The sequence below is a fragment of the Nipponia nippon genome, unplaced genomic scaffold, assembly GCF_047370975.1.
Source record: "Nipponia nippon isolate SJK-2023a ecotype South Korea unplaced genomic scaffold, ASM4737097v1 scaffold_4, whole genome shotgun sequence".
Taxonomy (NCBI): Eukaryota; Metazoa; Chordata; class Aves; order Pelecaniformes; family Threskiornithidae; genus Nipponia; species Nipponia nippon.
In genome coordinates, this window is record NW_028262358.1 from 126,658,083 (window position 1) to 126,684,288 (window position 26,206).

At 75.4% G+C, this 26,206-nt stretch overlaps 5 protein-coding genes across 11 annotated transcripts; 3 read left to right on the plus strand and 2 right to left on the minus strand.

The window, feature by feature from the left end:
* The first annotated feature begins 204 nt into the window (after positions 1-204).
* PREB (prolactin regulatory element binding) lies at positions 205-2,946 on the plus strand. 3 transcript variants are annotated; one of them, XM_087775320.1, is made up of 9 exons: positions 205-358; positions 487-682; positions 810-1,021; positions 1,240-1,320; positions 1,391-1,515; positions 1,808-1,981; positions 2,052-2,124; positions 2,249-2,408; positions 2,539-2,946. In XM_087775320.1, the coding sequence occupies exons 1-9, from the start codon at positions 224-226 to the stop codon at positions 2,631-2,633; spliced, it is 1,251 nt and encodes a 416-aa protein (XP_087631446.1). In that variant the 5' UTR covers positions 205-223; the 3' UTR covers positions 2,634-2,946. The 3 variants fall into 3 exon arrangements, with proteins under 3 accessions (XP_087631446.1, XP_087631448.1, XP_087631447.1); XM_087775322.1 differs by lacking the exon at positions 1,808-1,981 and having other exon boundaries at positions 1,982-2,124; XM_087775321.1 differs by lacking the exon at positions 1,808-1,981.
* Positions 2,947-3,965: 1,019 nt separating this feature from the next.
* CGREF1 (cell growth regulator with EF-hand domain 1) lies at positions 3,966-6,922 on the plus strand. Its single transcript, XM_087775020.1, has 6 exons — positions 3,966-4,161; positions 5,309-5,422; positions 5,803-5,847; positions 6,102-6,172; positions 6,256-6,380; positions 6,462-6,922. Exons 2-6 carry the CDS (start codon positions 5,322-5,324, stop codon positions 6,774-6,776), a joined length of 657 nt encoding a protein of 218 aa, XP_087631146.1. The 5' UTR covers positions 3,966-4,161; positions 5,309-5,321; the 3' UTR covers positions 6,777-6,922.
* Positions 6,923-7,035: 113 nt separating this feature from the next.
* On the minus strand, positions 7,036-9,971 carry KHK (ketohexokinase). Of its 5 annotated transcripts, none has more exons than XM_087775018.1 (8): positions 9,782-9,971; positions 9,588-9,704; positions 9,178-9,312; positions 8,519-8,591; positions 8,340-8,435; positions 7,659-7,747; positions 7,425-7,582; positions 7,036-7,284 (listed from the first exon to the last, which is right to left on the minus strand). In XM_087775018.1, exons 1-8 carry the CDS (start codon positions 9,907-9,909, stop codon positions 7,199-7,201), a joined length of 882 nt encoding a protein of 293 aa, XP_087631144.1. In that variant the 5' UTR covers positions 9,910-9,971; the 3' UTR covers positions 7,036-7,198. The 5 variants fall into 5 exon arrangements, with proteins under 5 accessions (XP_087631144.1, XP_087631141.1, XP_087631142.1 ...); XM_087775015.1 differs by having other exon boundaries at positions 8,289-8,435; XM_087775016.1 differs by lacking the exon at positions 9,178-9,312 and adding an exon at positions 9,351-9,485 and having other exon boundaries at positions 8,289-8,435.
* Positions 9,972-11,038: 1,067 nt separating this feature from the next.
* Positions 11,039-16,825, plus strand: LOC148053552 (cGMP-dependent protein kinase 1-like). Its single transcript, XM_087776129.1, has 20 exons — positions 11,039-11,072; positions 11,761-11,971; positions 12,043-12,209; positions 12,524-12,637; positions 12,707-12,812; positions 13,358-13,421; positions 13,601-13,678; positions 13,802-13,890; positions 13,992-14,057; positions 14,150-14,197; positions 14,620-14,664; positions 14,933-15,071; positions 15,166-15,296; positions 15,400-15,489; positions 15,578-15,719; positions 15,831-15,994; positions 16,062-16,178; positions 16,359-16,421; positions 16,487-16,562; positions 16,634-16,825. Exons 2-20 carry the CDS (start codon positions 11,790-11,792, stop codon positions 16,718-16,720), a joined length of 1,968 nt encoding a protein of 655 aa, XP_087632255.1. The 5' UTR covers positions 11,039-11,072; positions 11,761-11,789; the 3' UTR covers positions 16,721-16,825.
* A 95-nt stretch (positions 16,826-16,920) lies between these two features.
* On the minus strand, positions 16,921-25,651 carry EMILIN1 (elastin microfibril interfacer 1). The gene is made up of 8 exons (XM_087773705.1): positions 24,287-25,651; positions 21,823-21,948; positions 20,876-21,084; positions 18,948-20,795; positions 18,305-18,412; positions 18,165-18,182; positions 17,763-17,897; positions 16,921-17,486 (listed from the first exon to the last, which is right to left on the minus strand). Exons 1-8 carry the CDS (start codon positions 24,994-24,996, stop codon positions 17,155-17,157), a joined length of 3,486 nt encoding a protein of 1,161 aa, XP_087629831.1. The 5' UTR covers positions 24,997-25,651; the 3' UTR covers positions 16,921-17,154.
* Between the last annotated feature and the right edge of the window lie 555 nt (positions 25,652-26,206).

Here is a 26,206-nt window from a genome sequence, read left to right on the forward strand (position 1 = left end):
CGGGGCAGGACCGGGACAGGACCGGGGCAGGACCGGGCAGCGGGGGCAGGACCGGGCAGCGGGGGCAGGACCGGGGCAGGACCGGGAGCCCCCGCCACCCCTCGCTGCTCCGTCCCCGGGTGAGGGCGCGCGGACGCCGCTCGCAGAGCGGAGGGCGGGCGGGGACGTGGCGGCCGTGCGCTGACGCAAGCAGCGGCGCGCTGACGTAATCACCGGCGCAACCATGGCGCCCCGGCGACCGGCGGAGCTTTACCGGGCGCCTTTCCCGCTCTACACCGTCCGCCTCCACCCCCGGCGGCCGCTCGCCATCACCGCCGGCGGCGGCGGGGCCGCCAAGACCGGCATCCGCAACGGCGTGGTGCGGTTCGAGCCCGGGGGGCGGCGGGGGCTGCGGGGGGCGGCGGGCACCGGCGGGGGGGGGGGGGCGGCCGCGGGGGGCCCGGGGCTGAGCCCGGCGGCGGCTGAGGCCTCGCCCCCGTCCCGCAGCACTTTCTGCAGCTGGAGCAGATCGGGGGGCAGCTCTGCGCCTCCCTGCTCCACTCCCACGACACCGAAACCCGCGCCACCATGACCATGGCGTTGGCCGACGACATCATCGCCGCGGGGCAGGACGCCAGCTGCCACATCCTGCGCTTCAGCCTGCAGGCGCCCGAGGCCAAGAGCGGCTCAGCCGGCTGCGACGGTGAGACCCCGCTCTCCCCCGGGGTGCTTCGGGGACGGGGCAGCGCTCCGGGGGCCTCCCGCCTGCCCCGGGCCCCCCGGCGGCGCGGAGCCGTGTCACGGCGCCGTGTCCCTCTGCCCCGCCGCAGGCAGCGGGGAGAAGGGGCCGCGGAAGCGGAAGGGCCCCAGCCCGGCGGGGCAGGGCGACACGCAGAGCCAGACGAGCGAGGTGACGGTGGAGAGCCTGCACAGTGTCCGCACGGATTTCAGCCCCGACGCCCTGCAGAAGGCTGTCCGCTTCAACGCTGACTGCTCTCTGCTCGTCACCGGCGGTGCCGACGGCTTCCTCCGCCTCTGGGAGGTAGGCACGGGGGGAGCTGAGGCCGGGCGTCGCTCTGCCGGCAGCAGCGTGCGTCCGGTGGGGAAGGCCAGGCCCCGGTGGTGCCAGATCAGCAGCGCTTGCGGTTCTGTAACGCTGCGTCTTCCTGATGCCTTCCCCAAGCGACCCCGGGTGCTGCGCCCGGCGGGGCCCTGGGGCTGCCGCGGGGCGAGGCTCCGACGCCTGCTCTCCCCTTGCAGTTCCCCAGCATGAAGAAGACACTGGAGTTCAAAGCCCACGACGGGGAGATCGAAGATATCGCACTGGGCCCCGACAACAAGGTGAGCGTCGGGTGGCTCCCCGGCCCCGCGGGGAGAGCTGTCCTCGGACACCCGCGCTCTCTGTGCGCAGGTGGTGACAGCGGGACGGGACTTCCAGTGCTGCGTGTGGCAGCAGGACCAGCTGGTGACGGGGCTGCACTGGAACGAGAACCTGCCCGGCATCCCCGACAAGGCTTACCGCTACCAGGCCTGCCGGTGAGGGCAGGGGCTGGGGCACGCGGGCAGGGGGCCGGGAACGGACCACCCCCACGGACTGAACCTGTGAACGCTAGTACGGGGCGCGCCGAGCTTTATCCCAGCCCTTGGCGCGTCTGCGGGGAGGGGGCTCCCCCGGGCTGGGGGAAGGAGCGGCTCTGCGGTGTGCTTCAGCGGGGTGGGCTCTGGGTGCAGGTTCGGGCCCCGCCGAGCCCCTCTCGCAGCACCGGGGGAAGGGGGGGCGGCGGTGCTGGCTGTAGGGGCCAATGCACCCCGTGCTCTCCCGGGGCAGGTTCGGGGCGGTGGAGGACAACGCCGGGGCGCTGCGGCTCTACACGGTGCAGGTGCCCCACAAGCGGGAGCGCCGCCCCCCGCCCTGCTACCTGACCAAGTGGGACGGGAAGAGCTTCCTGCCGCTGCTGACCCGGCCCTGCGGCAGCGAGGTCATCTCCTGCCTCTCCGTCAGGTACCCCGGGGCCGGGCGGGTGCGGGGCCGGGGGCCGCGCCAGCACCGCTCACTGTCCTCCCCCCCGCAGCGACTCGGGCACCTTCCTGGGGCTGGGCACGGTGACGGGCTCTGTCGCCATCCACATTGCCTTCTCGCTGCAGGTGAGCTGCGGGGCGGCGGGGCTCCTCGGGGAGCGGCTGGCTGGGCGGGGAGGGGCGCGGGGGCAGCCCCGGTGCCCCCCCGGGGCTAGGCTGCCTTGGACCACCCTTCCCTCCTCCCCCGCAGAGGCTGTACTATGTGAAGGAGGCGCATGGCATTGTGGTGACGGACGTGGCCTTCGTCCCCGAGAGCCGGCGCGGGCGGGAGCTGCTGGCGGGGAACGAGGCTGCCCTGCTCAGCGTGGCCGTTGACAGCCGCTGCAAGCTGCACCTGCTCCCCAGCCGACGTAGGTGCTGGGGGCTGCCCTGGGTGCTGGGGTGCCCACGGCCGCTCCCCAGCCCGGAGCGGGGCTGCCTGTGGACGTGCCGGGGGGCCAGGGGCCGCAGCGCCCGTCCTCACCCCTCTCTGCTCTGCAGGCTCCCTCCCTGTCTGGCTGCTGCTGCTGCTCTGTGCCGGGCTCATCGTGGCCGCCATCCTGCTGCTGCAGCTTGCCTTCCCGGGGTTCCTATAGGACCCCCCAGCGTCAGGACGGACCCCCCAGCGTCAGGACGGACCCCCCAGTGCCAGGACAGACCCCCCAGGCTGGCCAGCCTCTGCCGTGCCTCGGCCCACCCCAGCCGAGCAGACTGTGAAGCAGACAAGGGACCAGCCCCGGCCCAGCCGCCCCCGCTGGCGCTCGGGGAGCGGACAGGGGGCCCGGGAACCGTGTGGGGCCCTGGCCCAGCAGGACTGTGCCAGCCGCGGCGCAGGGCTGGCCCCGGGAAGGAGGGGGTCCCGCCAGCCCTGCGCCCCACTGCTGCCATTAAAACTGGAGCACAAAGGCAGTGCTGTCCCGTCTGTGCTGGGGGGGAGCAGGGCTGGCCCTGGCGCTGCTCCCGGCTGGGGGGAGCTCGGGGCCCTCCCTGCCCAGCCCGCAGACACCCAGCTGCGGCTGTGCGGGTTTGTTGTGGGGGCGGGCAGCCCCCTGCCCCGCGGCCGCCGCCGCCGTCCCCGTCCCCCTCCAGCTGCCGCGGCTCCTGCCCGTGCTGGAAGACAGCGGTGACGATCCAGGCGAGGCGTTGCTCCGTGCAGCTCGGGGTGGGGGCAGAGCCCCTCCGGGAAGCCGACGTGGGCCGGCACCGGCAGCGCCGCGTGGGGCAGCTGGCCTCCATGGGGATGGCTGGGCAACCGCCGCGGGAGGGGGTCAGCCACCGGCGCGCCCCGCCATGGGGCTGCGCCCTCTGCGCCCCAACGCCCCCGCTCGCCGTGTAGCGGGGAGAAGGGGTCGTCGGAGGTGTTGAGGCGGAGCACGTGCGAGGCGGCGGCGGCGAGGTGCTGGCACCGAGGGGCTGCTCCGGCGACGCGGCCGAGGCGCGGGGGTCCCAGCTGGGGGAGGCGGCCGTGGCTACCGGCAGCCCCGCCGCCCGTCCCCGCCGCCCCGGCTGGTTCAGCACCCGCATCCCGTGGCGCAGCCGGTCACGGGCGGCCGCGCCGCCATCCCGGCCTGGCCCCGCTGCGGTGGCTGCCCGTACCGGCCCGGGGAGGCGCCCGCGGGCAGCAGCGGGGCCCGCGGGTACCGGTGCTTGAGGCGGGCGACGGCCGCCCCCAGCTCCCGGGCGCTGCTGGCGCAGAAGGCCCGGGAGCGGGGCTGGGGGCGGGTGCTGCCCCCCCGGTGCCGGCGCCCCGCGGCTCTCACCCGGCAGCGGCTCCTCGCCCCGGCGGCCCCGGCGGTGAGGGGGCGGTGCCGGGCCCGGGGTGGCCCCGCCCCCGCGGGTGGCCCCGCCCCGGAGCGGGCGCGTGTGGCGCCGGCGGCCATCTTTGAGGCGGGCGCGGGGCGCCGGTTAACCCCTGCGCTGCCGGCGGGGGCCGCCCCGGGGCGCGGCGGGCGGCGGCGGAGCCCCCCCGGGCAGGGAGGGGCCCGGCGGGCAGGGCTGGGGGGGGCCCGGCCGGGGCCGGGGCCGGGGCCGGTGGCGGTGCCTGTGCGGGGGGACGTGGCGGCTACGTGGCCCGGGGCGGGGCGGGCGGCACCGAGCGGCGCCGGGACGCGAGACCGGGGCCGGGTGAGTGGGCACCGGGGGCTCCGGGGGCTCCGGGCTGCGGGGGGCGTTTGGGGAGGGCGGGTGCGCTGTGTGTCAGCGTGCGTGCAGTGTCAGCAGCGTGAGCAGTGCGAGCATCACGAGCAGTGCGCGCAGTGTGAGCCGTGTATGCAGTGAGCAGAGCAGTGTGAGCAGTGCGAGCAGCGTGAGCAGTGTGCACCGTGTGCAGTGAGCAGCGTGTGCAGCGTGAGCACCCTGAGCAGTGTGTTCAGTGAGCAGCGTGAGCAGTGCGTGTACTGTGTGCAGTGAGCAGTGTGTGCAGCATGAGCACCGTGAGCAGTGCGCTCAGTGAGCAGCGTGTGCAGTGTGCACTGTGAGCAGTGTGAGCAGCGCGAGCAGTGCGTGCAGTGTGAGCCGTGTATGCAGTGAGCAGAGCAGTGTGAGCAGTGCGAGCAGCGTGAGCAGTGTGCACCGTGTGCAGTGAGCAGCGTGTGCAGCGTGAGCACCATGAACAGTGTTCAGCGAGCAGCGTGAGCAGTGCGAGCGGTGTGAGCAGTGCGTGCACTGTGTGCAGTGAGCAGTGTGTGCAGCATGAGCACCGTGAGCAGTGCGCTCAGTGAGCAGCGTGTGCAGTGTGCACTGTGAGCAGTGCCTGCAGTGTGAGCAGTGTGAGCAGCATGAGCAGTGCGTGCAGTGTGAGCGAGCACCGTGAGCAGTGCGTTCAGTGGGCAGCGTGAGCAGCGTGTGCAGTGTGCGCTGTGAGCAGTGCCTGCAGTGTGAGCAGTGTGAGCAGCATGAGCAGTGCGTGCAGTGTGAGCAGTGTGTGCAGTGTGAGCACCGTGAGCAGTGCGCTCAGTGAGCAGCGTGTGCAGTGTGCGCTGTGAGCAGCGCGTGCAGCGTGAGCAGTGCGTGCGGTGCGCGGTGCGGGCCGTGCCCCGCAGGGTCCCCGCGCCCGCCGCTGCCTGCGTGTCCCCGCCGCGCTGGCGCCCGCGGGCTCCCCGGAGCTCCCCGCCCCCCCCGGGCGCTGCTGCCGCCGGGACGCGGGGCCGAGGGGGGCCGGGCCGGGGGGGGGCCGGGCACCCCGGCGCAGGCAGGGCCGCAGGCAGGGCCCCCCCCCCCCCCCCCCCGCCCAGCCGGGGGTGCCCACCCTGCCCCTCTCGCCCGGCTGCAGCCCAGGGCGCGGGATGGGGACCCTGCGGGCGGCCCCGCCGCCGCCGCTGCTGCTGCTGCTGCTGCTGCTGCTGGGCCCCGCGGCGCGTGCCGCCCCCAGGGCGGGGGGGCACAGGTACGGGGGGCACAGGTGGGGGGGGTGCATGGGTATGGGGGGGCAGAAGCACGGGGGGGGGGGTGCATGGGCATGGGGAGGGGCGCAGGTGTGGTTTGGGTGCAGGTGGGCACCTGGGCAGGGGGGGGTTGCACAGGTGCGGGGGGGTGCATGGGTGCAGGGGGGGTGCACGGACGTGGCTGTGAGTGGGCGCAGGGGTCCGGGGGGGGGGTGCACGGTCAGGGTCGGGGCTTGAGGGCACAGGGCTGCGTGCAGGGCTGTGGGGGCCGTGGGTGGCGGGGACACGGTGTGGGGCACTGCGGGGACGCCAGGCCGGGGCGGGCAGCCCCCCCTCGCTGCCCCCCACCCAGGGCACAGGTAACCCCCACCCTCCTGGCCAGGCCTGAGGCCCCCGACCTGCTGAGCCCGGAGCTGCCCACGCTGCCGTGAGTCCCTGCCCCTTGGGGAGCCCCGCGGCACCGGGCCCTGCACCCCTGGCCGGGGGCTGCGCATCGGGGGGTCACCCAGCGGGGGGGAGATGGGGGGGACACCCCGGAGGGCTGTGGGGCAGGGTGGTCCCGGGGACAGCTACAGGGCAGAGCAGCCCCGGGGCTGGCTGTGGGGCTGGCTGTGGGGCTGGCTGTGGGGCAGGCCGTGGGGCAGGGTGGTGCGTGCCCACCCCCAGCCCCGTCGCCCCCAGGCTGCTGCGGAGCGCGGTGCGGAGCCTGGGGCCGCCGGAGCGGGACGTGGAGGCCATGACGCGGGAGCAGGGTAAGGCCGTGCGGCGGCGGGGGCCGGGGGTCCGGCAGGGGCAGGGATGCAGCCCCGGCCCCACGGCGCCCCGTGCCCCACAGCCCTGCTCTACCTCTTCGTGCTGCACGACCACGACCGGAGCGGGCGCCTGGACGGGCTGGAGCTGCTGCAGCTGCTGGGCACGGTGCTGGCGCAGCGGGACGGGGGGCGGCCGGACCCCGACGTGGTAGGTCCCACGGGGACGGCCCTGGCACCCCACGGAGCCCCCGGGCCGGGCCCTCACCCCGTCCCCACTCTGTCCCCACAGGTGGCCGCGCTGGTGGACCGAGCCCTGGAGCAGCAGGACCTGAGTGGGGACGGGCTGCTCGACCCCCCCGAGCTGCTGCTCTCGCCCGGCCGGGGCCAGGGACCCCCGGGGCAGCCCCTCCTGCAGCCACCCGGGGAGCCGCTGGCAGGGGCCGGGGCTGTGCCCGGGGGGGACTCGGAGGTGAGCGGCCCAGTGCAAGGCCTGGCAGAGGGGCAGGCAGCCCCCCAGGCTGGAGCCATTGAGGCAGAGGAAGCCCCCGAGGGAGAAGCCCCCGATGCTGGAGCCATGGAGGCAGAGGAAGCCCCCCCAGGCTGAAGCCCCCGAGGCTGGAGCCCCCGAGGGGGAGGCAGCCCCAGTTTGGGGGGGACCCTGGGGAGGGGTAGGGGGTGGGGGGCTGTGGGCAGGGCTGTGCCAGCCCCGCAGCGGCTGTGGGGGGCGATGCCCCGGCTGCTCCCTGCCCCGCTCGGGGCACATGGTAGTGGGGGGTCCCCGCACCCCCCAGCCTGAGGTGGGGCTGGGGAGGACGGTGGGGCCGGGGCTGCGGTCGCCCCTGTAACGCAGCAGGACAGAGAAATACAGGCGCTGCTGCCGGCACTCGCCTGGGCCGTGGTCACTGCGGCCCCGCGGTCGCTGCGGCCCCCAGCTGGGGCGAGGGGCCGGGCAGGGCCCGGGGGGCAGCGCGGGGCTTTATTGGCAGTGGGGGGGGGGCGGGGGGCTCCTGGCACAGGGCGCCCGGCTCAGACGATGCCGTCGAAGCCCTGGACCCCACATTTCCTGCCCGCAATCTGGCAGCCGAAGGTGAGGGCGTCCTGCAGGCTCTTCCCTGGGGAACAGGCGCCTCGTCAGCCCCGCCAGGCCAAGGGGGCTGAGCTGAGCCCGGCTGTGCCGGGCTGTTCCGAGCTGTGCCATGGCCATGCCGGGCCGTGCCGTGCCATGGCAATGCTGTGCCATGGCCGTGCCCACCTTCCGAGAGCGCGAAGATGACGGCGGCGTTGAAGGTGTCCCCGGCCCCCAGCGTGTCCACGAGGGTCTCGGGCGGGAAGGCGTCCGAGTGCACCAGCTCCCCGTCGGGCCCCATGGCGTCGGCCCCCTCCTCTGCCCAGGCGCAGATCAGTGTGGCCCTGGGGGGGGTGAGGGGGAGGTGGGTGTGAGGTGCGGCCGTGCCCCCCCGCCCCGCCCCCTCCCGCACCCCCGTACCCCAGCTGCACGCGGCTGCGCAGCCCCCGCACCGCCTCGGGGGCCGACCGGTACCCCAAGTGCCGGGCCACGTCCTTGCTGATGAACACCTGCGGGAGAGGGGCTGGGACGGGGGCGACGGCCCCGGCCCCCCCAGCCATGCTGCGCCCCCAGACCCCCACTGCGCCCCCGCATCCCGCCTGCGCCCCCCGATCCCCGCTGCCACCCCAGACCCTCGCTGTGCCCTCTGCAACCCCCTGCGCCCCCAGACCCTGGCTGTGTTCCCGTGTGCCTGCTGCACCCCCCCCCCAGACTCCCCACTGCAGCCCCCAGACCCCCGCTGTGCCCCCGCATCCCGCCTGCACCCCCAGACCCCCGCTGCCACCCCAGACCCCCGCTGTGCCCCCTGCAACCCCCTGCGCCCCCAGACCCCCGCTGCCACCCCAGACCCCCGCTGTGCCCCCTGCAACCCCCTGCACCCCCAGACCCCCGCCCCCACCCCGGACCCCCCCTGCGCCCCCGCACCCCTCCTGCGCCCCCAGACCCCCACCACGCAGTGCTGCACCCCCCGTACCCCGACCCCCCCCACCCCTGCACCCCCCGCCCCGTGCCGGTAGCCCCGCCCCCTTCCCCGGTAGCCCCGCCCCGCACCACGTGCCCCAGGCCCATCAGCGGCAGCAGCTCCTCCCGGGGCTTCTCCACCTCCACCGAGGTCCGGACCCGCTCGGCCGCCGGCCGGGCCCGGTTGTGCTCCTCCACCCGCCGAATCATCGCCGCCTGCTCCGCCGCGTTCCGGGCCTGCGGGCACGCACCGCCTGGCACCGGCACCGGCACCGGCACCGGCACCGGCCGCCCAGGGGGGCCCCCGGCCCCGGGCTCACCTCCCAGTGGATCCACTTGTACTGGGAGAGGTCGACGCGCTCGAAGTCGCGGGCGGTCACGTCGGGGAGGTCCCTGCGGGGCGGGGGTCAGGCGGGGCGGGGGCACCCCCTGCTGCAGCGCGGGGCGGCCCCGGGTGACCCCGGCCGGGGCGAAGGGCAGTGCCGGGGGTGGCACCGCCCGATGAGTCATTAACGGCAGCGCGGCCGGACCCTGAGGCGGACTCAAAGGGCAGCGCGGCGACGGCCCGGCTGGGGCTGCCGGAGCCGGAGGGGTCGGCGATGCCCAGCAGCCCCCTCCATCAGCCCACATGAGCACAGCCGGCCTGCTACCGGGCAGCTGCCACACGCAGTGCGGGGTGACCCATGGCACTGTGCCGGCTGTCCCGCGCACCGGAGCACACGGCCACGCGGCAGTGCCGCCGCCAAGCGCGGCCGCGGCACAGGGGGGACTGATCGGGGGCTGCGGGGACAATTGGCAGTGATTGTGTGTGCAGAATTACGGGGAATCACCCAAAGCGGCAGGCGGGACCCCAGCAGGCAGCGCCGGGCCGGCACCGGCAGAGCCTCGGGGTGGCCCCGGGCGCCCGGCTCGGCTGGGGCGGAGGCAGGGAGGGGGCCGCTGCCCACTGGGCGGTTGGGGCCGGGGCTGGCGCCCTTACGTGTCGTAGAGCACGATGGTCCGGGAGCCGCTGGCGGCGCTGACGACGCAGCAGGCGCAGGGCACGTCCCCGCGGGGCTGCCAGGCCACGTGCGACGCGTCCACGCCGCGGCGCCGGAAATCCGCCGCAATGAAACTTGGGGGACAGAGAGCGGGGTGAGGGGCCCCACGCACCCGCCGGCGTGCAGGATGGTGCGGGTGCCCCGGCTGGCGCTGACGACGACGACGGAGGCGGGCAGGCGGCCGTCGGGCTGCGGCACCGCGTGGCCCGCGTCCACCCCGCAGCGCCGCAGGTCGGCCAGGACGAAGCTGCCGGCGGGAAGAGACGCGGGGGGGCCGGCGGGGGCGTCAGGGCGGGGGCGGCCCCGGGCCCCGCCGGCAGCCCGGCCCCCCCCGGGCCCCCCCACTTACTCGGCGGCGGGGCCGGGGGCCAGCGAGCCCATGAAGGCGCAGGGGGCTCCCAGCAGCGCCAGCACCGTGCAGGAGTTGGAGGCGTTCCCGCCCCGCTGCCACCGCTGCGACAGGCACCTGCAAGGCCGCGGGCCGTGGGCACCGGGGCCGGCCCCGGGAGCGGCCCCGGGGGCGGCCCCCCGGCCCGGCGGTACCTGGTGTCGGAGTCCTCGGCGGGGTAGGCCTCCGCCACGCTGATGATGTCCAGGCACACCAGCCCCACGCACAGGATCCGCTTCTCCCCCGCGGGGCCGGGGTCCCGCCGGGCCGCCCCCGCCGCCATGCTGGGCCCGCTCCGCTCCGCTCGGCCCCGCCACCGGCCCCGGCCCCGCCGCGGCCAATCAGGGCCCGCCCCCGCCGCGCGCCCCTCACGGCGCGGCCAATCGGAGCCCGCCGCCGCGCCGCTCCCTCCCCGGGGGCGGGGCGAAGGAAGGGCGGGGCCCGCCCCAGGGGCCGCGCCCCGCCGCACTCCGCGCATGCGCAGAGCCCCCGGGGCGGGGGCCCGCGGAGGGGGCCGAGGCACGCGCGCCGCTCACACGCACGCAGGCGCGCTGCGCGTGCGCGTTGTGCATCCCACCCCCTTGCACACGCGGTGCTCACCCCCCCCGTGCACACACACGCTCCCGGTGCACACCCCCCGTGCACACACCCCCGTGCACACCCACCTGTGCACACCCCGCCCCGTGCACACCCCGCCCCGTGCACACGCATACCCATGCACACCCCGCCCCGTGCACACTCACCTCTGTGCACACCTCCCGCTTGCACACGCAGCCCCCCGTGCACACTCCCCCGTGCATACACACACCCGTGCACAACCCCATTGCACACCCCCTCTTGTGCACACACCCCACGCACGCCCCACCTTGCACACCCTCCCGTGCACACTCCCCCGTGCATACACACAGCTGTGCATATGCACCCGTGCACACCCCCCTTGCCCACCCCACCTCGTGCACACCCCCCTTGCACGCCCCCCGCGCCTGCGGCCGCAGCCCCCGTAGGCCCCGTAGGCCGGCCACGCGCAGCACCCACGGCCGGGGGGCAGCGGGGGGGCCGGGGGGGCCGGGGGCCCTCAGCCCTGGGGGCCCTGGGGGAGCCGGACCGGGCACGGCTGGGGCCGGGGGTGCCATGGCGGGGGGTGCCGGGGGGCGAGGACATGGCTGGGGCAGCCGGGGGCACCTTCGGGGCCCGGAAACACCGCAGGGTGCTGGGGGGCCCCTCACCCCACAGCCCCCCCAAGCACGGGGCACAGGTTGGGGCGCAGGGCTGGGTGCAGGCTGGGTGCAGGCTGGGTGCAGGCTGGGTGCAGGTTGGGGCGCAGGGCTGCGAGCAGGCGCGGGCGTGGGTGGGCACGTGCTGGGCGCAGGCACGGGAGCGCCGCTGGGCAGGTTAATGCGTCACCGGGCCAGGGGGACGGCGGCGGGAGCGGGAGCAGTGGCACAGGTAGGCGGCCGGGCGCGGGATGGGGAGCGGGGCTGAGCCCGGGGCCACCGGCAGCAGCCGCGGCCCAGGGTGCCCGGCTGGACGGGACGGGTCACCGCATCCTTGCACCGTGCCGGGGGGCTGCGCCAAGGCCCCTCCGCGCTCCCTCGTGCCGGCGGCACAACCTTTGCACGGGGCAGGGAGCGCCCGGGCACGGCGCCCATGGGAGCCTGCACCCACCTCGCTGCGGGGCCACGGTCGGGGCAGGCCCTGACGGCGGCTGCGCGGGGCTGGGCCCCCACCCGGGGACCCCTCCTGCCCACGCCGGGGCCCTGCCCGCGCTGCCCCTGCAGAGGCTGGGGCCAAGGACTGGGGGTACGGCGGGGGCTGAGCGCCCGGCACCGCTGGGTCCTGGGTGTCCCTGGCCATGCCGCGCCCAACCGCACCGTGCCGGGCCCACCTGCGCCACACTGTGCTGGGCAGCGCAGAGCCAAGGCCGCAGCACCGTGCTGGCCCGGCTGTGCCATGGGGGGCCGTGCCCCCTGCCCGGGGGGCATCTCTCCTCTGTGCCGGGGGGACGCGGGCTGGCTCTGGGGCCGTGGCAGGGTGCTGCCGTGCCGCTCGCTGCCCGCCTGCCCGCAACTCCAGAGCGCTGGGAGCGGGCAGGGTGCTGCCGTGCCGCTCGCTGCCCGCCTGCCCGCAACTCCAGAGCGCTGGGAGCGGTCACGGTGCACGGGGATGGACGAGCGGCTGCGGGAGCTGCGGCTGCAGGAGGAGAGGACGTTCCTGCGGAGCATGGTGCGGGAGGAGGCCACGGAGCAGCCTCCCGGCCGGCGGGACAGCCGAGCACCGGCCATCGTCCCCGAGCCCCTCGCCAGCGACGCCGCCCTCTGCGTGCCCAACAGCCCCAAGTCACACAGGTAGCTGGCGGGGCGGGGGGCCGCGGGGCCGGGGGGCCGGCGCTGCCCTGCCTGCGTCCCCGCACCCCCAGGGACCTCAGCCTGATCGCCGAGGCGGTGGGACGCAGCCAGTTCCTGCGGCGCCTGGGCGAGGGCTGCCCCGAGGCGCTGGCCCAGAGCTTCACCCCGGTCTGGCACGGCCCCGGCGACACCGTGCTGGCCGAGGGCGCCGAGGGCACCGCCATGTACATCGTGGCAGGTGAGAGCGTGGCACCGGCACACGTGGGGGTCATGCACGTGTGTGCAGGCGTGCATGCGGCTGTGCCCGCTCGCGGGTGTGCGTTGGGGTGAGCTCGTCTGCCACGCGTGCCGGTGCGTCGGGCTGCCGCACGTGTGTGTGCCTGTGCACACCCGCGTGTGCGTGTACTGGGCGTTCACCCGCTGCAGGGGATGCACCACCCCTGTGCACAGGGTGCCCGTGCAAGGCCACCAGCCGCAGGGCAGTCCCGTGTGCGCACACGTGCGTGTGTGCGTGCACGCGCGTGCGATGCCACGGGCCGTGTCTCTCTGCAGAGGGGCAGCTCAGCGTGAGCCAGCGGGGCCGGCAGCTCCGCACGCTGGGGCCGGGTGACGTTTTCGGGGAGCTGGCCATCCTCTACCACTGCAAGCGCACCGCCACCGTGCGGGGTAAGGGCAGCCCCCGCCCCACGGGCCCCGTGTCACCCCCAGCCCCCCGCTGACGCCCCTCTGCCGCAGCGCTCGGCCCCGTGCGCCTCTGGGCCATCGACAGGCAGCGGTACCGTGCCATCGCCACCAGCAACGCCAAGCAGAGACGAGCTGAGATCCTGGGCTCCCTGCGGACGTGAGTGGGGCCCGGCACCCGCGGCGCCCTCCGCCCCCGGGCCCCTCACCCTGACCCCCCCGGGGGGTGCCAGCCCCTCCTGCCAGCCCTGGCTGCAGGGTCCCCTCCCAGTCCCAGCCTCATCCTCATCATCATCCCCATTCCCATCTCATCCCCATCCCTGTTCCCATCCCTGTTCTCATCCTTGTCCCCATGCCCATTCCCAGCCCCGTCTCATCCCCATCCCTGTCTCATCCCGATCCCAATCCCTGTTCCTATCTGATCCCCATTCCCATGCCCATCTCATCCCTGTTCCCATGCCCAGCCCCACCTCCGCCATATCCCCATCCCTGTCGCCATTCCCAATCCCTGCTCTCAGCCCCAGCCCCAGCCCCGTCCCCAGCCCCGTGCTCTCCATCCCCTTCCCCAGCCCTGCCCTGCTCACTGCCTGCGCTGGGTTCTGGGCTGCAGGGTGCAGGCAGGGCCCAGGCAGGGCAGGGTGCAGGCAGGGTGCAGGCAGGGTGCAGGCAGGCTGCGGGAGCCCAGCCGGCCCCTCTCGCCCGCAGGGTGCACTGGCTGCGGGACCTCTCTGACAGCCACCTCTCCAAGCTGCTGGACGCCATGGAGGAGGTGGGTGGGTGCCCGGGAAGGGTCCGCCTGTGCGGAGCCCTGGGGGGTCCCGGGACACATCCCCATGGGGCCGCAGCCTGGGGCTACTGGGATGTGCCGGGGGTGGCGGGTCTGGGACCGGCTGGGGGGGCTGCCTGCCCCCTGCCCGCCTGCCTGCCCGGTCCCGTCCCTCCCCGCAGTGCACCTTTGCGCCCGGCCACGTCATTATCCACGAAGGGGACGAGGGGGAAAACTTCTACATCATCCTGAAGGGAGAGGTGGGTGCGACAGCGCGCACCCCACCGCACCGGGGAGCCCCCCGCCCCAGCGAGGGGCCGGGCCGGGCTTTGTGCCCCCCGTCCCCATCCCCATCCCCGCTCAGCCCTGTCCCCACGCTGCAGGTGCGGGTGAGCCGGCGGGTGGACGGGCAGGAGAAGCCGATCCGCGTCCTGGGCGCCGGCGAGCACTTCGGGGAGATCTCCCTGCTGCAGTGGGTGCCGGCTCACCTGCACCAGCCCCCTGTGCACGCCCCCATGCACACCCCCGTGCCCCCCCATCTCTCGCCCCCTGTGACCCCCGGCCTCTGTGCAGGAACACACGCCGGACGGCGTCGTGCCAGGCCCAGGGACACGTCACCTGCATCACCGTGGCCAAGGCGTGGGTGTCCCCGCACCCCCCCCGCCCCAGCCTGTCCCTGCGGGGGCACGGCCGGGACCCCCCACCCCACTGACCCCTCCTCTGCCCCACAGAGACTTCCTCGAGATCAGCCCCTTCTGCCCCTGGCAGCTCTCGGAGCCGTGAGTGTCCCTGGAGCGCCCGGGACCCCCGACCCCTCGGGGGACCCCAGGGCAGCGCTCGGCTCCATGGGGAGCCCCAGGAGAAACCCCCAGTGTGGGGGGCCCTGCTCGGGTCCTGCTGGCTGGGGAGGCAGGGAGAGGGGGTGGCCATGGCCTGGGGGGGTCTGGGGTGGGGGGAGCCGGGAGGATGGGTGCAGGGCGGTCGGGGGCAATGGCCTCAGCAGGGAGGTGTCCCCCCACCATGGACCACCCGGCCAAGGGGGCTTCACTCTGGCCCCACATATGGGTGGGGGTCCCCGCTGCCCCCGCACCCTGGGGGCCGTGGGGCTTGGGGGGCCATGGGAAGGGGACTGTGCGGGTGCCCAGGGCTCAGCAGGCGCTGGCCCCACGGCCCCCACACCCATGGCTCCTTCCCACCCCAGAAACGCGGCTGAGACAGAGGTGCCGGCTCCAGAGGATCCCGGGCGGTCAGTGCAGGATGGGGATGGGATGGGATGGGATGGGATGGGATGGGATGGGATGGGATGGGATGGGATGGGATGGGGTGGGATGGGATGCAGTGTCCCCATGGCCCAGCCCGATGGCACTGGGGTCCCCAGGGTCCTGGTGCTGGGGGGTCTGACCCAGCACCGTCCCTGGGGAGCAGCAGGGGGGTCCCATACCCCAGCAAGGCTGGGGGTCGGCAGCCCCACGGTGCTGGGGTGGGTGCTGCAGGGACATGGTCCGCACCGGCAGGGGCTGGGGGTCCCCGAGCCTGCGGCAGCCCCCGGCACCCGTACGACTGGAGGACCTGGTGGCTGTGCGCTATGAGGAGGGGCAGCGGCAGGGCCAGTGCGTTGTCCTGGGCACCGGCGGCTTTGGCAGGGTCGATCTGGTAAGAGCTGGACCCTGTGCCCCCCGCGGCTCCTGGCACCCAGCCCCATCCTGTGCCAGTACCCGTCCTGACGCCCACGGCCGCCCACGCCCAGGTGCGGTGCCGGGAGCAGCTCTTTGCGCTGAAGCGGATCCGCAAGGACTGGGTGGTGCGGACGCAGCAGCAGGAGCACGTGCGCACCGAGCGGCGGGTGCTGGCGCGCAGCCACAGCCCCTTCGTCGTGGGGTGAGAGCGGGGGCTGTGGGCTCCGGGGGGGCAGCAGGGGGACAGTGCAGGGGTCGGGGCCGCTGGTTGTGCCCAGGTCCTGCCAACCCCTCTCCGCCGGCAGGTTTTTCGGCACCTTCCGGGACAGGCAGTATGTCTACCTGCTGCTGGAGTTCTGCCAGGGCGGCGAGCTGTGGACCAAGCTGCGTGAGATGTACAGAGCCAGGCCGAGCGCGGGGCTGGGGTGGCAGTGCCGTGCCATGCTGTGCCGTGCTGCCTGACTGCCGGTCCCTGCCATGCAGGCGCTGCTTCGAGGAGCCGCTGGCCGTGTTCTGCTGCGCCTGCGTGGTGGAGGGCCTCGAGTACCTGCACAGCCGCGGCATCGTCTACCGTGACCTGAAGCCTGAGAACCTCATGCTGGACCGGCGCGGCTACGTCAAGCTGGTACCGGGGCGGGTGTCCCGGCAGCGCCAGCGCTGCCACAGCAGTGCCCAGGGAGGGGGCGGCAGGGGCTGGGGGGGCTGCGCTGGCTGACGGTGGCACCGGTGCCTGCAGGTCGACTTTGGCTTCGCCAAGGAGCTGGGACGGGGGGAAAAGACCTACTCCTTCTGCGGGACCCCCGAGTACCTGGCACCCGAGATGCTGCGCCACGAGGGCCATGACTTTGCCGTCGACTTCTGGATGTTGGGCATCCTTGCCTTCGAGCTGCTGGTGGGCAGGTGAGTGCGCGGCCCTGGGGCCGGCCGAGCCCCCTGCGGCGAGGGCCCATCTACCCGCGCCCCGCAGGCCGCCCTTCCACAGCGCCGACCCCCAGCAGATCTACAGCCGTATCCTGGACGGCATCTTCTCCTTCCCCACCTTCCTCGGCGAGGCCGCCTGCTCCCTCATCGGCAAGCTCTGCAGGTGCTCGGGGCACGCAGCGCGGGGTCCTGCAAGGGCAGGGGGCACGGGGGGTGCTGGGTGCCATGGGGTGCCCTGGGCGGGGCCGAGGCGTCTTGGGAGGCACTTGGGTGCCCTGGGTGCGTCACTGCACCCCGCTGTGCCTGGGGGTCCCCTGGGGACATCATTGCACCCCGCTTGCAGGCGCCGTCCAGGGCAGCGCCTGGGGAACACGGCCAGCGGCATCCGCGGCATCAAGAAGCACAGGTGAGGGGGGGGCGGGTGGGGGCCCTGCGCCCCCCCGGCCCCTCCTGCAGCCCCCCGCTCCCCAGGTGGTTCGGGGCTCTGAAGTGGAGGAAGCTCTCGCTGCGGCAGCTGGAGGCGCCCACCCTGCGGCTCATCAAGGAGGTGAGGGGGAGCTCGGGGGGCCGCGGCTGGGGGGCAGGAGGGGCCGGCTCTGACCCCGCGTCCCCACCCAGGGACCCCCCTACGTCAACTTCAAGCGTTTCTCAGTCGACTGGACGCCAGCGGAGGACGAGTTCTCAGGCTGGGATGAGGATTTCTGATGGCAGCGGGACCCCCAGGACCACGGTGGGACCCCCACGCCGGGCCGGCTGGGCCCCCTCCCCACCACAGCCCTGGGCCGGGGCGATGCCGGGGGCTGCCCTGCGGCCTCGCGCTCTCTGGCGCGGGGGTCCCTCCCGGGGCAATAAATTGTGGGCGCAGGGAGGAGCCGGAGTCGCGGTTACAAAACCCGGTGCCGCATCTTTATTTCGTGGGGGGCAGTGGGGGGCCGGGGGTGGCGGGGCAGTGTGGGGGGCCAGGGCGGGCGGTGTGGGGCGGGGGCGTGTGGTGGCAGGGGAGCGAGGGGTGGGGGGTGCTGATAAATAACGAGGTGGGGTGGCGGGGGTCCTGCCGGGGCGTGGGGACCCCCCGGCCCAGCTGTGCCCCCGGCTGGCCGGTAGCCCCGTGCCGGGGGGGCGTCCGGGGTCCAGCGGCTCTAGGGCTCCTCGGCGTCGTAAAGCAGGGCCCCACTGAAGACGGTGAGGGGCTCGTCGGGCGCGTGGGCCAGGCGCCCCGAGACCAGGTCCACGCAGAGCGTCTCGCCGGCCGCCAGCGGCAGCAGGAGGCTGAAGACGCCGAGCGCCCCGGGGCTGGGCTGCAGCGCTGCCACCGGCTCCTTCTCCAGCCCCTCGGGCTGGAAACCGGCCGAGTCCAGGCGGGCGATGCCCTGGTTGGAGCGCGACAGCACGGCCTCCAGCTTCTCCCCTTTGTGCCCCGTCAGCACCGCACTCACCAGGTACCGCCCGCTCACCGGCGCCGTGAAGGTGCCTGCGGCAGCGGGCAGTGGGCATCAGTGCCGGCAGCCGCCCTGTCCCCAGGGACCCCCGGGACGGGCTCTGCGCCCCCAGGCTCCCCCACTGCACCCCCAGGACATGCACGGCACCCCCTGAGGACCCCCCCATCCCATGGCCACCATCGCACCCCAGGATCGTGCTTCACCCATGGCCATCAGTCCCATCCTGCCCCACAGCCCCCGTTGCAGCCCCATCCCGCCCTGCAGCCCCATCCCTGCCCCACGCATGGCCGTGCTGCACGGGCACTCACCCGTCTCCGCGTCGTAGGCGCCGCCGTCGTTGAGCAGGACCTGGTCGAAGGGGACGGTGCCCGACTCCGTGCGCTGGGTGCTCAGGGCGGCCGAGAAGGCGATGCGGGGCACGGAGCCCGGCTCCCCCACCTCACCTGGGCACCGTGTCAGGACGGGGCACCCTGGCCCGGCACCAAGCCCCCCACGGCTCCCCCAGCCCAGCAGCCCCCGGCTCCCCCCCCACCTGCCCCTTTGCTGTGTCCGTGCCCCCCGACCACGTCCCCCCGCCGTGCCCCCAGCCCCTCTGCCCCCAGCCATGCCCGTCACCCCAGGCTGCCCTGCCCGGTGCCCGGTGCCCTGCCATGCCCCCACCCCCCCAGCCGCCATTGCAGCCCCCCAGCCCCCCCGGACCCCAGCCCTACCTCTCTCTCCTGGCAGCCCTAGGAGGGAAGGAGAGGAGGGGGCTGCAGGGCCGGCACGGGGCAGGACCCCGCGGCACAGGGTCCAGCCATGCCAGCGCTGCCCCGCTGCGGGGGACAGGGCATGGGGGGCTGCTCCTTACCGCGGGGGCCCACGGGGCCTTGTTCTCCATCCTTGCCGGGGGGCCCAGCGGGGCCGGCAGGGCCCATCTCACCCATGGGCCCGGCAGGTCCAGGGGGGCCGGGGGGGCCTGAAGGGAGGATGGGGTTAGAGCCGCCCCGGCCCCATAGCCCTTCCCCTCACCCCACAGCCCCACGCTCCCACGCCCTGAGCCCCCACGTCCCCATGCCTTGCGGCCCCACGTCCCACACCCCACATCCCCATGCCTTGTGTCCCCACGTCCTCATGCACCGCAGACCCACACCCCCATGCCTTGAGCCCCCCTCATCCCCATGGCTGGCATCCCCATGTCCCACACCCCACAGCCCCACATCCCCATGCCTTGTGTCCCCGCGTCCCCATGACTTGCCCCCCCATGGCTTGTGTCCCCACGTCCCCATGCACCGCAGCCCCATAGCCTGCAGCCTCCTGTGGTCCCGTGTCCCCACACCCCAACACCCCCAATTCCCACAGCTGTGCCCCCCAGCCGCTGCCCCCTGATTCGCTCTCCGGTGACCCCGTGTCCCCACCGCTGTCCCCAAGCACCGGCCCCGCAGCCCCGTGCCCCCCAGCCCCGCGCCCCTGCCCGCCCCGCGATGCCTCGCGTCCCCGCGCCCCCTGCGCACCGGTGAGGTTCCTCTGGGTCAGGCGCAGCAGCTCCCCGCGCAGGTGCTGCAGGCTGGCGTTGAGGGCGCCGAGCCGGTGCGGGAGCTGGGCCTGCAGCGCCTTCTCCAGCAGCGCGGCCTGGGTGCGGGCCGTGCCGTTCAGCTCCCGCACCGCGCCCCACAGCCCCGCCACGTGCCGGCCCAGCCCCTCGCGGACGCCCCGCAGCCCGCCCGCCACGGCCTCCAGCTGCTCGCAGACGCCTTCCAGCTTGGCCAGCCGCGGCTCCAGGCCGGCCGGGCAGCCCTCGGCCTGTGTCAGCTCCCGCACCAGCCCCTCCAGCCGCTCCTCGCTCTCGGCCTGCCGTGCCGCTGCCGCCGCCGCTGCCTGGTCCAGCTCGGCCACGATGCGGTCGGTGATGGCGCCCAGCTCGCGCTGCCGGGCATCCTGCTGGTCCAGGGCGTCCTGCAGCCCCTGCACCGTGGCGTTCAGCCCACCAAGGGAGAGCAGCGCCGCTGCCAGCTTGCCCCGCAGCTCCCGCAGCTCCGAGGGCGAGGTGCCCCCGAAGACGCCGAACCCCTCCAGAGGCGGCTCCAGCTCTGGCTCCGGCTCCAGCACGGTGGGGTCAGGCTGGGGCGGGCGGCAGGCAGCGGTGCAGGCATCCACCTCAGCCCACAGCCGCTCCAGCTCCTGGGGCGGCAGCGGGGCGCAGGGCCGGGGACAGGAGCCGCTGCTCAGCCCCTCCAGCTCAGCCTCCAGCCTCCCCGTCCGGTTGCGGAGCTGCACCAGCTCCTCCGCTGGCGCTCCCCCGGCCTCCAGCCGCCCCAGCCGCCCTGCCAGCTGCCCCAGTGCCTCCCCCTGCGCCCCCAGCATCTCCCGCAGCTCCCCCGCCTCTGCCCGCAGCCCCCGCAGGGTCCCGGCCAGCCCGTCCCCACCGGTGCCCAGGGCCTGGAGCTGCCCCTCGGTGTCCTGCAGCCGCCGCTCCAGCTGCCGGAGGAAGGGGCTGAGCCCGTCCTGCCCATCCCGGCTGCCTGCCGTCGGCTCTGGGGGTGCCGGGCAGGGCTGGCCACAGCGGGCCAGCAGCCCCTCTAGCTCGGCCAAGCGGGCGCCGCGCTGCGCCCCGCTCGCTGCCAGCCCCTCAACCGCCTGGCTCAGGTTGGCCAAGCGTCCCGGCAGCCCGCTCTGCCACCCCTCTGCCTCGGGGGACCACGGGCCGGCCCGAGAGGCGTTCAGTTGCCCCTCCAGCTCTGTCAGCCGCCGGGCCAGCACTGGCCCCTGCCCGCCCGGCCCCGCTGCCGCTGTGGGCAGCCCCTCCAGGCGCCGCTCCAGCTCGGCCAGCCGCCGGTGCAGGTCGTCTGGCGGGGGCGGCGGGGCGGCGGCGGGGGCCAGGCGGCTGCTCAGGCTGCTGATGTGCCGCTGCACCGTCTCCACGGCGTCCCGGTTGCGCTGGTCCACCGAGCCCACCAGCTTCTCCAGTGCCCGCATGCGCTCTCGGTCCTCTGCTGCCTGCCGCCGCAGCCCCTCGGTGCCGGCCATGCAGGCGTCGCAGGCCTCCTGCAGCCGTTGCTCCAGCTCGCGCAGTGCCGTGGCCGCCACTGCGCTCCCCGCCGCCACCGGGCCCTCCCGGCCGCTCTCATGGCGGTGCAGGCGGCTCTCCAGCTCCTCCAGCCGCCGCTGGACGTGGCTCAGCGCCTCCCGCACCTCGGCAGGGGCGGCTGCGTCGGCCGGCTGCTTGCCCTCCGGTCCACTGTCCGCCACCTGGCGCGGGCGCTCCGGCGGTGGCTCCTGCCCGGCCCGCAGCTCCTCCACCTGCTCGCTCAGCCGCCGCACCTGCTCCTCCAGCCGCCGCACCTTCTCCGCATCCCCACTGCCTGCGCCGCACCACATCATCAGGGTCACGGCCCCGCCGGGGCTGCCCCGCCACTGCGTCCCCCCTGCCCGCCAGCACTACCTTCGCCCCCCAGGCCGCTGAGTGGGTTGCCGAAGCCGGAGAGCGTGGGGCGGCCGGGTCGGGGCCGGGGGCGGCCGGTGGGCAGCGGGGGTGCCGGCGCCGGCCCTTCGGTGCAGTCCTCGCCCGAGTAGCCCTGGCAGCAGCGCCAGGCCAGCTCCGACACCGTCCTCTGGGACACCTTGTAGCGGGGCCGCAGGAAGCTGCGGTACCTGCGGGCAGAGGAGACCCTGCCGCAGCGGGGAGGGGGGACGGGAGCCCCCGGCCGGGCAGCGCGGCCAGACGAGGCGGGTGCTGGGTGGGGGTCCCGGGCGTGGGCAGCGGGGCTGGTCCTGGGGCAGCAGGAGTTGGGGGGAGAGCCCTGCGGGCACAGGGCTCCCTGACAGCACAGCTCCCTGCCTGCACACGGCCCCCTGCCTGCACTGAGCTCCCTGCCCGCACTCTGCTGCCCGCTGGGTCCCTGCTCTTGGGTCGCGCCGAGCGCCGCCAGCCCCGTGCGTGTGGAGGCGTCGGGCAGCAGCTCGGGGCCGGGCAGCCGGGAGCAAAACCAAACACAGGCCGCGGTCTGGCTCCAGCGGCACGGCCGGGCCCCTGCCTGCGCCCAGCCTCTTGCTTAACCGCCAGCGGCCGGAGGGGCTGCCCCTGCCCAGCCCCGCCACCCTGCCGCCGGCATCGCCCCGCGCTGCTGGCCCCACCGCCGAGCCGCCAGCCTGGAGACCCGCCCTGGGTGCGGGGTGCCAGGGGTCCCGGCGCGCGCGCCTCGCGGGAGGGCAGGGGCCGCTCACCCATCCAGCACCGCTCCAGGCCGCCCGGCTCTTGCGAAAAAGTAAACACAACCCCGGGGTGGATAAACACCAGTGGCGGCGGCGGCGGCAGAGGCGGTGGTGGGGCCGTGGCCAGACCCGGCTCTGCTTCGAGCCCCCCCAGCCCCCAGCCCCGTCCCCACTCACGCCAGGATGCGGGGGCACTGGAGCTGCCCCCAGCCGCAGGGCTGGTAATCTGGTTTCACGAAGCTCTCGACGCCGTCCTCCACCACGCAGCTCACGCTGCGCGTCACCACGTAGGCACACCAGTTCCTGCAGGAAGGGGTCAGGGCGCCCACCTGGGACGCGTCATCCCGGCATGCTCCCAGGTACCCTGCCGGCACGCACCAGGCATCCCCAGCACACACCCAGCATCCCACCCCCCCGGCATCCCCCGGCACACACTGGGCCCCCCTGCACGCCCCAGTGCTTGCCCTGCCGGTCGCACCGGTAGCAGCCGTCACAGCCCAGTGCTGTGGGTTAATGGGCCGGATCCTGCCCCATGCCGGAGCCCTTTCATCCCTGCTCTGCCCGGCAGCCTGTAGCACCGGGGCCCGTTGCTGAGCCCCGGCAGGGGCTGGCGGCACCGCAGGAGCAGCCGCAGCTCCCGGCCACGGGGCAGCCCCTGGGGAGCCCTGCAGGGGCGGAGGCTCCGCCTGGGGGGTCCAGGGCGGCCAGGCAGGGTTTGGGGTGCCAGGCACCCCGTCATGCCGTGCTGTGGGGCCCGCGCTGCCTGTCCCAGGGACGGGCACCCCACGCCCTGCCCCATCGCTGCCCCGGTCCCCTCTGCACTGGTGGGGCAGGGGCAGCCGGGGCGGCCACCCACTGTGGGGGCTCAGCCACCCCACGGCCACTGCACCCCCCAACCAGGAGTCTGCAAGTGGGGGTCAGCCCCTCCCTGCACCAGAGCGGACGGCGGGGGCAGAGGGACGGTGTCCCTGCGGGGGCGCTGCTCCCCCCAGCCCAGCCACACCTGGGATGGACCCCAGCCCCGCCGGCTGCAGGGACCCCGGCCCCACGGCGCGGGACCCCAGCCCAGCCCCGCCGGCTGCAGGGACCCTGGCACAGCCTTATATGGTCTGAGCCCAGAGCCCAGAGCCCAGCCCCGTCCCCAGCACCCCCAGCCCCACACAGAGCAGCCCCCGGGGCAGCCCCATAGGGAACGGCCCCCCGGACCGCCCGCGGCGGGAGCTGGGCCGCGCTGTGGTGGGGGCCCACGGAGCTGCGGCCGGTTCCCGTCAGCCCGGCTGGTTCCCCTCAGGCCCCGGCTGGATTCCAGCTCCTCCCCGGGGGCCGCCGGGAATTCCTGCGCCGACCAACGGCCCCCCCTCGCCTCCCTCCTTCCCTTCCCTTCTCTTCCCGGCTGCCCTGTGCCCCCTCAGCCCCACACCCCTGGGACCCCCCGGGCTGCCCTGGGGTCCCACCGCCCAGGACCAGGCTTGTCGCCATCCCAGGGATGGGATGGGATGAGATGGGATGGGACGGGATGAGAGCCCTCCTGAAATGGCAGGGCACGGGGATGGCCCCTGTGCCCCCCGCGCCATGGGGACGGGTCGCTGTGCCCCCCATGCCATGGGGACGGGTCGCTGTGCTCCCCAGCCCGTGGGGAGACCCCGCTGCACCCCCAAAGCTGCAGGTACACACTCAGCCATGTCTGTGCCCCGCCACGGCGCTGCAGGCCTGGGCTGGGGCCTGGGGGTCCCCCCACCCTACCCTGGGCTGCCGGGGCTGCCGTGGGGCTGCCGTGGGGCTGCCGTGGGGCAGCGATGGGGCAGGCGCTGGCTGTGGCCGTGCCGGTGCAGCTCTACCCCACACGGCCGTGCTGCTGCGGCGCTGATGTGGCCGCAGCGAGAGCGTGACCCCCAAGCCGGCGCGGGGCTGCCCCAGCCCTGCGCCCCCCAAGCTCCCCGACCTGCAGGCTCAAGCTGCCCCACGCCGGCCCCACGGCCCCACACTGCCCGTCCCCAGCTCCCAGCCCCTGGCACGGCACAGGCAGGGATGGGGACCGGGACGGGGACAGGGTGGGTCCGGGCCCCTCGCCCCCTCCCCATCCCCGACAGCGCTGACCCTACGCCGGGGCGCACCGCGCGGGCGCGTGGATGCTGAGACAGGACCAGCCCCGGGATCCCCGGCACCGCAGCACCCAGCACACACAGCTGCTGGCACCCGCCCGCACCGGGCCCCGCACACGCACCCACCCCTGCAGGGAGCCGAAACTCGCGGGGCGCCCGCTCCCTGGGCTCAGGTCTGCGCCCTGCGCCTGAGCCCCGCTGCTGCCCTGCCCTGCGCGCGCCTCCGCGGCCCCGGGTCCGGCCCCTCCACGTGCCCCTGTCCCGGCCCCTCGCGGCCCCCCCGTCCCGCGCCCTCCACGTGCACCCACCGTCCCCGGCACCCGGCTCGGCAGCACCCGCCGCGGACAGGACCCGCCGCCCCTCGCCGCGCACCCCGAGCTGGTGGCACGTGCCGCTGCCCGGCCAGTGCCAGGGGCCCCGTGGCATCGGGGTGGGCAGCTGCACCCTGCTCCCCACGGCGCTCCCGGGCAGCGGAGCCGGCGGTGCTGTCCAGCTGCCTGGGTCCCCTCCCGGCACGGCCCGACGGTCACGGCTCCTACCTGTGCCGGCTGGTGGCCCGGGCAGCGCCATGGGCCGTGGCGGGGCCCTGCGGGGCCGCGGCCTGACCGGAGCTGAGCGGGGCAGCCCCCCCAGTGTAGAGGCTGTACCTGGGGGGGAAGTTGGCGGCCAGGGCCTGGGCGGCCAGGAGGCACGGCCAGAGCCAGGGGGCCATGCTGGGCAGGCGGCTCGGCGTGGCACGGCTCGGCGTGGCACGGCTCGGCTCGGCACGGCACGGCGTGGCTCGGTGGGCACGGCCCAGCTCAGGAGCGCATGGCGCGTCCCGTCGCGGCTCCGTCCCTCCTGGCTCTGTGCGGCTCGGCACGGCACCGCTCGGCTCAGCGGCTCTGCCCTCCCCTCGGCCGCGCCTCGGCCAGCCCCTCGCCGCCAGAGCCGCCCCGGCGCTGCCCAACGATGGGGTCCCCGGGGCCCCCCGCTTCCTGCCCGCCACGGCCCCCTCCCCGGCCCGCGCAGCCCCCGGCGCGCCCCGGCCTCCGCCGGGCACCGCGGCCCCCGCCGGCCCCCGCCCCCGCCGCCCGCACATCTGCTTCTCGTTAGGCCGGGACGCCAGCGAGGACGGGAAGGAGGGACGGGGGAAGCCAGAGAGGCCGGGCAGGGGGCCAGGGCTGCAGGCAGCCAGCGCGGCCGGTGCTCCCGCGACGCGTCCCCCCGTCCTGCACAGCCACAGCCTTGCTCGGCCACCGCTCCACATGGCACCCTGCTCCGTGCACAGCCGCGCCCTAGCGTGGCTACCTGCACCCCGCACGGCCGCGGCCTCCCGCTCCCCACATGCCCGTGGTCCCCGCGCAGCGGCGCTGGCCCGTGGGGGTCCCCCTCAGGGCTCCCTGGGCCAGGCTGGGGATGCCGCGGTCCCCTGGGCCCCGGTGCCGCTGGCGGGGTGGCCCCCGGCACTGGGCGCAGCCTGGCCTGGCCCCGCCGGTGCCGCCTGGGGCCTCCTCCAGCCCGGCACACGGTAGCCACGCGCCTGGCACACAGCATCCGACCCTGCCACGTCCCTGTGTGCCCGTGGCGCCATGTCCCCACGGCAGCGCCGGCACCCTGTGCCGGTGCTGGTCCAGAGCTGGGCACAGCCCTGCACCCCCGGCCCCACCCTGACGCCGCCGGCACCGCGCCGGGGACAGCAGGGTCGCCGGGGCATGGGGACCCGGCGGGGAGCAGGTGGTGATGTCACGGCCACCCCGGCCCCACGGCGGGATCGTGGCCACCCTGGCCCTGGGGCCGGCAGCGACACCATGGCTTCCCCAGACCAGGCAGTGATGTAACAGCCTCCCAGTGACATCACACCTTGGCCCCAGCCCCGGGATGATGTCAGGGCCTGGCGCGGCAGCGCGGGAACCCGACGCGTTCTGGGGCTCAGCCAACGCGGGTTAAGCACAAACAGCTGCCGGCAGCTGGGCGGGGGAGGGGGGCTGGGGCTGGGGGAGGGGGCCCTGGAGGGCCGCGGGGGGCCCAGGGGGGTCCTGGGGGCCGTGGGGCAGGCGCTGCTCAGCCCGGGGCCGCCCTGGGCCCATGCCAGGGGCTGGCACTGGGGCCGGGGGCGCTGGCCGTGCCGTGCCGTGCCGTGCCACACTGCGCCGTGCCGTGCCGCGGGAGCCGCCAGCCAGAGCCAGGGAGGGGACAGCGGGGCCGGGGCCCGTCCCCGGGGCCCAGCTCTGTCCCCAGCGTGGGCGGGGGGGCACGGGGGGGGCAGGAGCCTGGGGGGGAGTCGCTGCTGGGACCCCCTGGCTGTGACCCCTCCTGTGCCCAGCCCAGTACATCCCAGTATGGCCCAGCACAGCCCAGTAGGGCTCAGTACATCCCAGCACATCCCAGTATGGCCCAGCACAGGCCAGCACATCCCAGCAGGGCTCAGCACACCCCCGCCCGCCCCCCGCAGCGCTCCTCAGCGCCGGCCGCCCCGC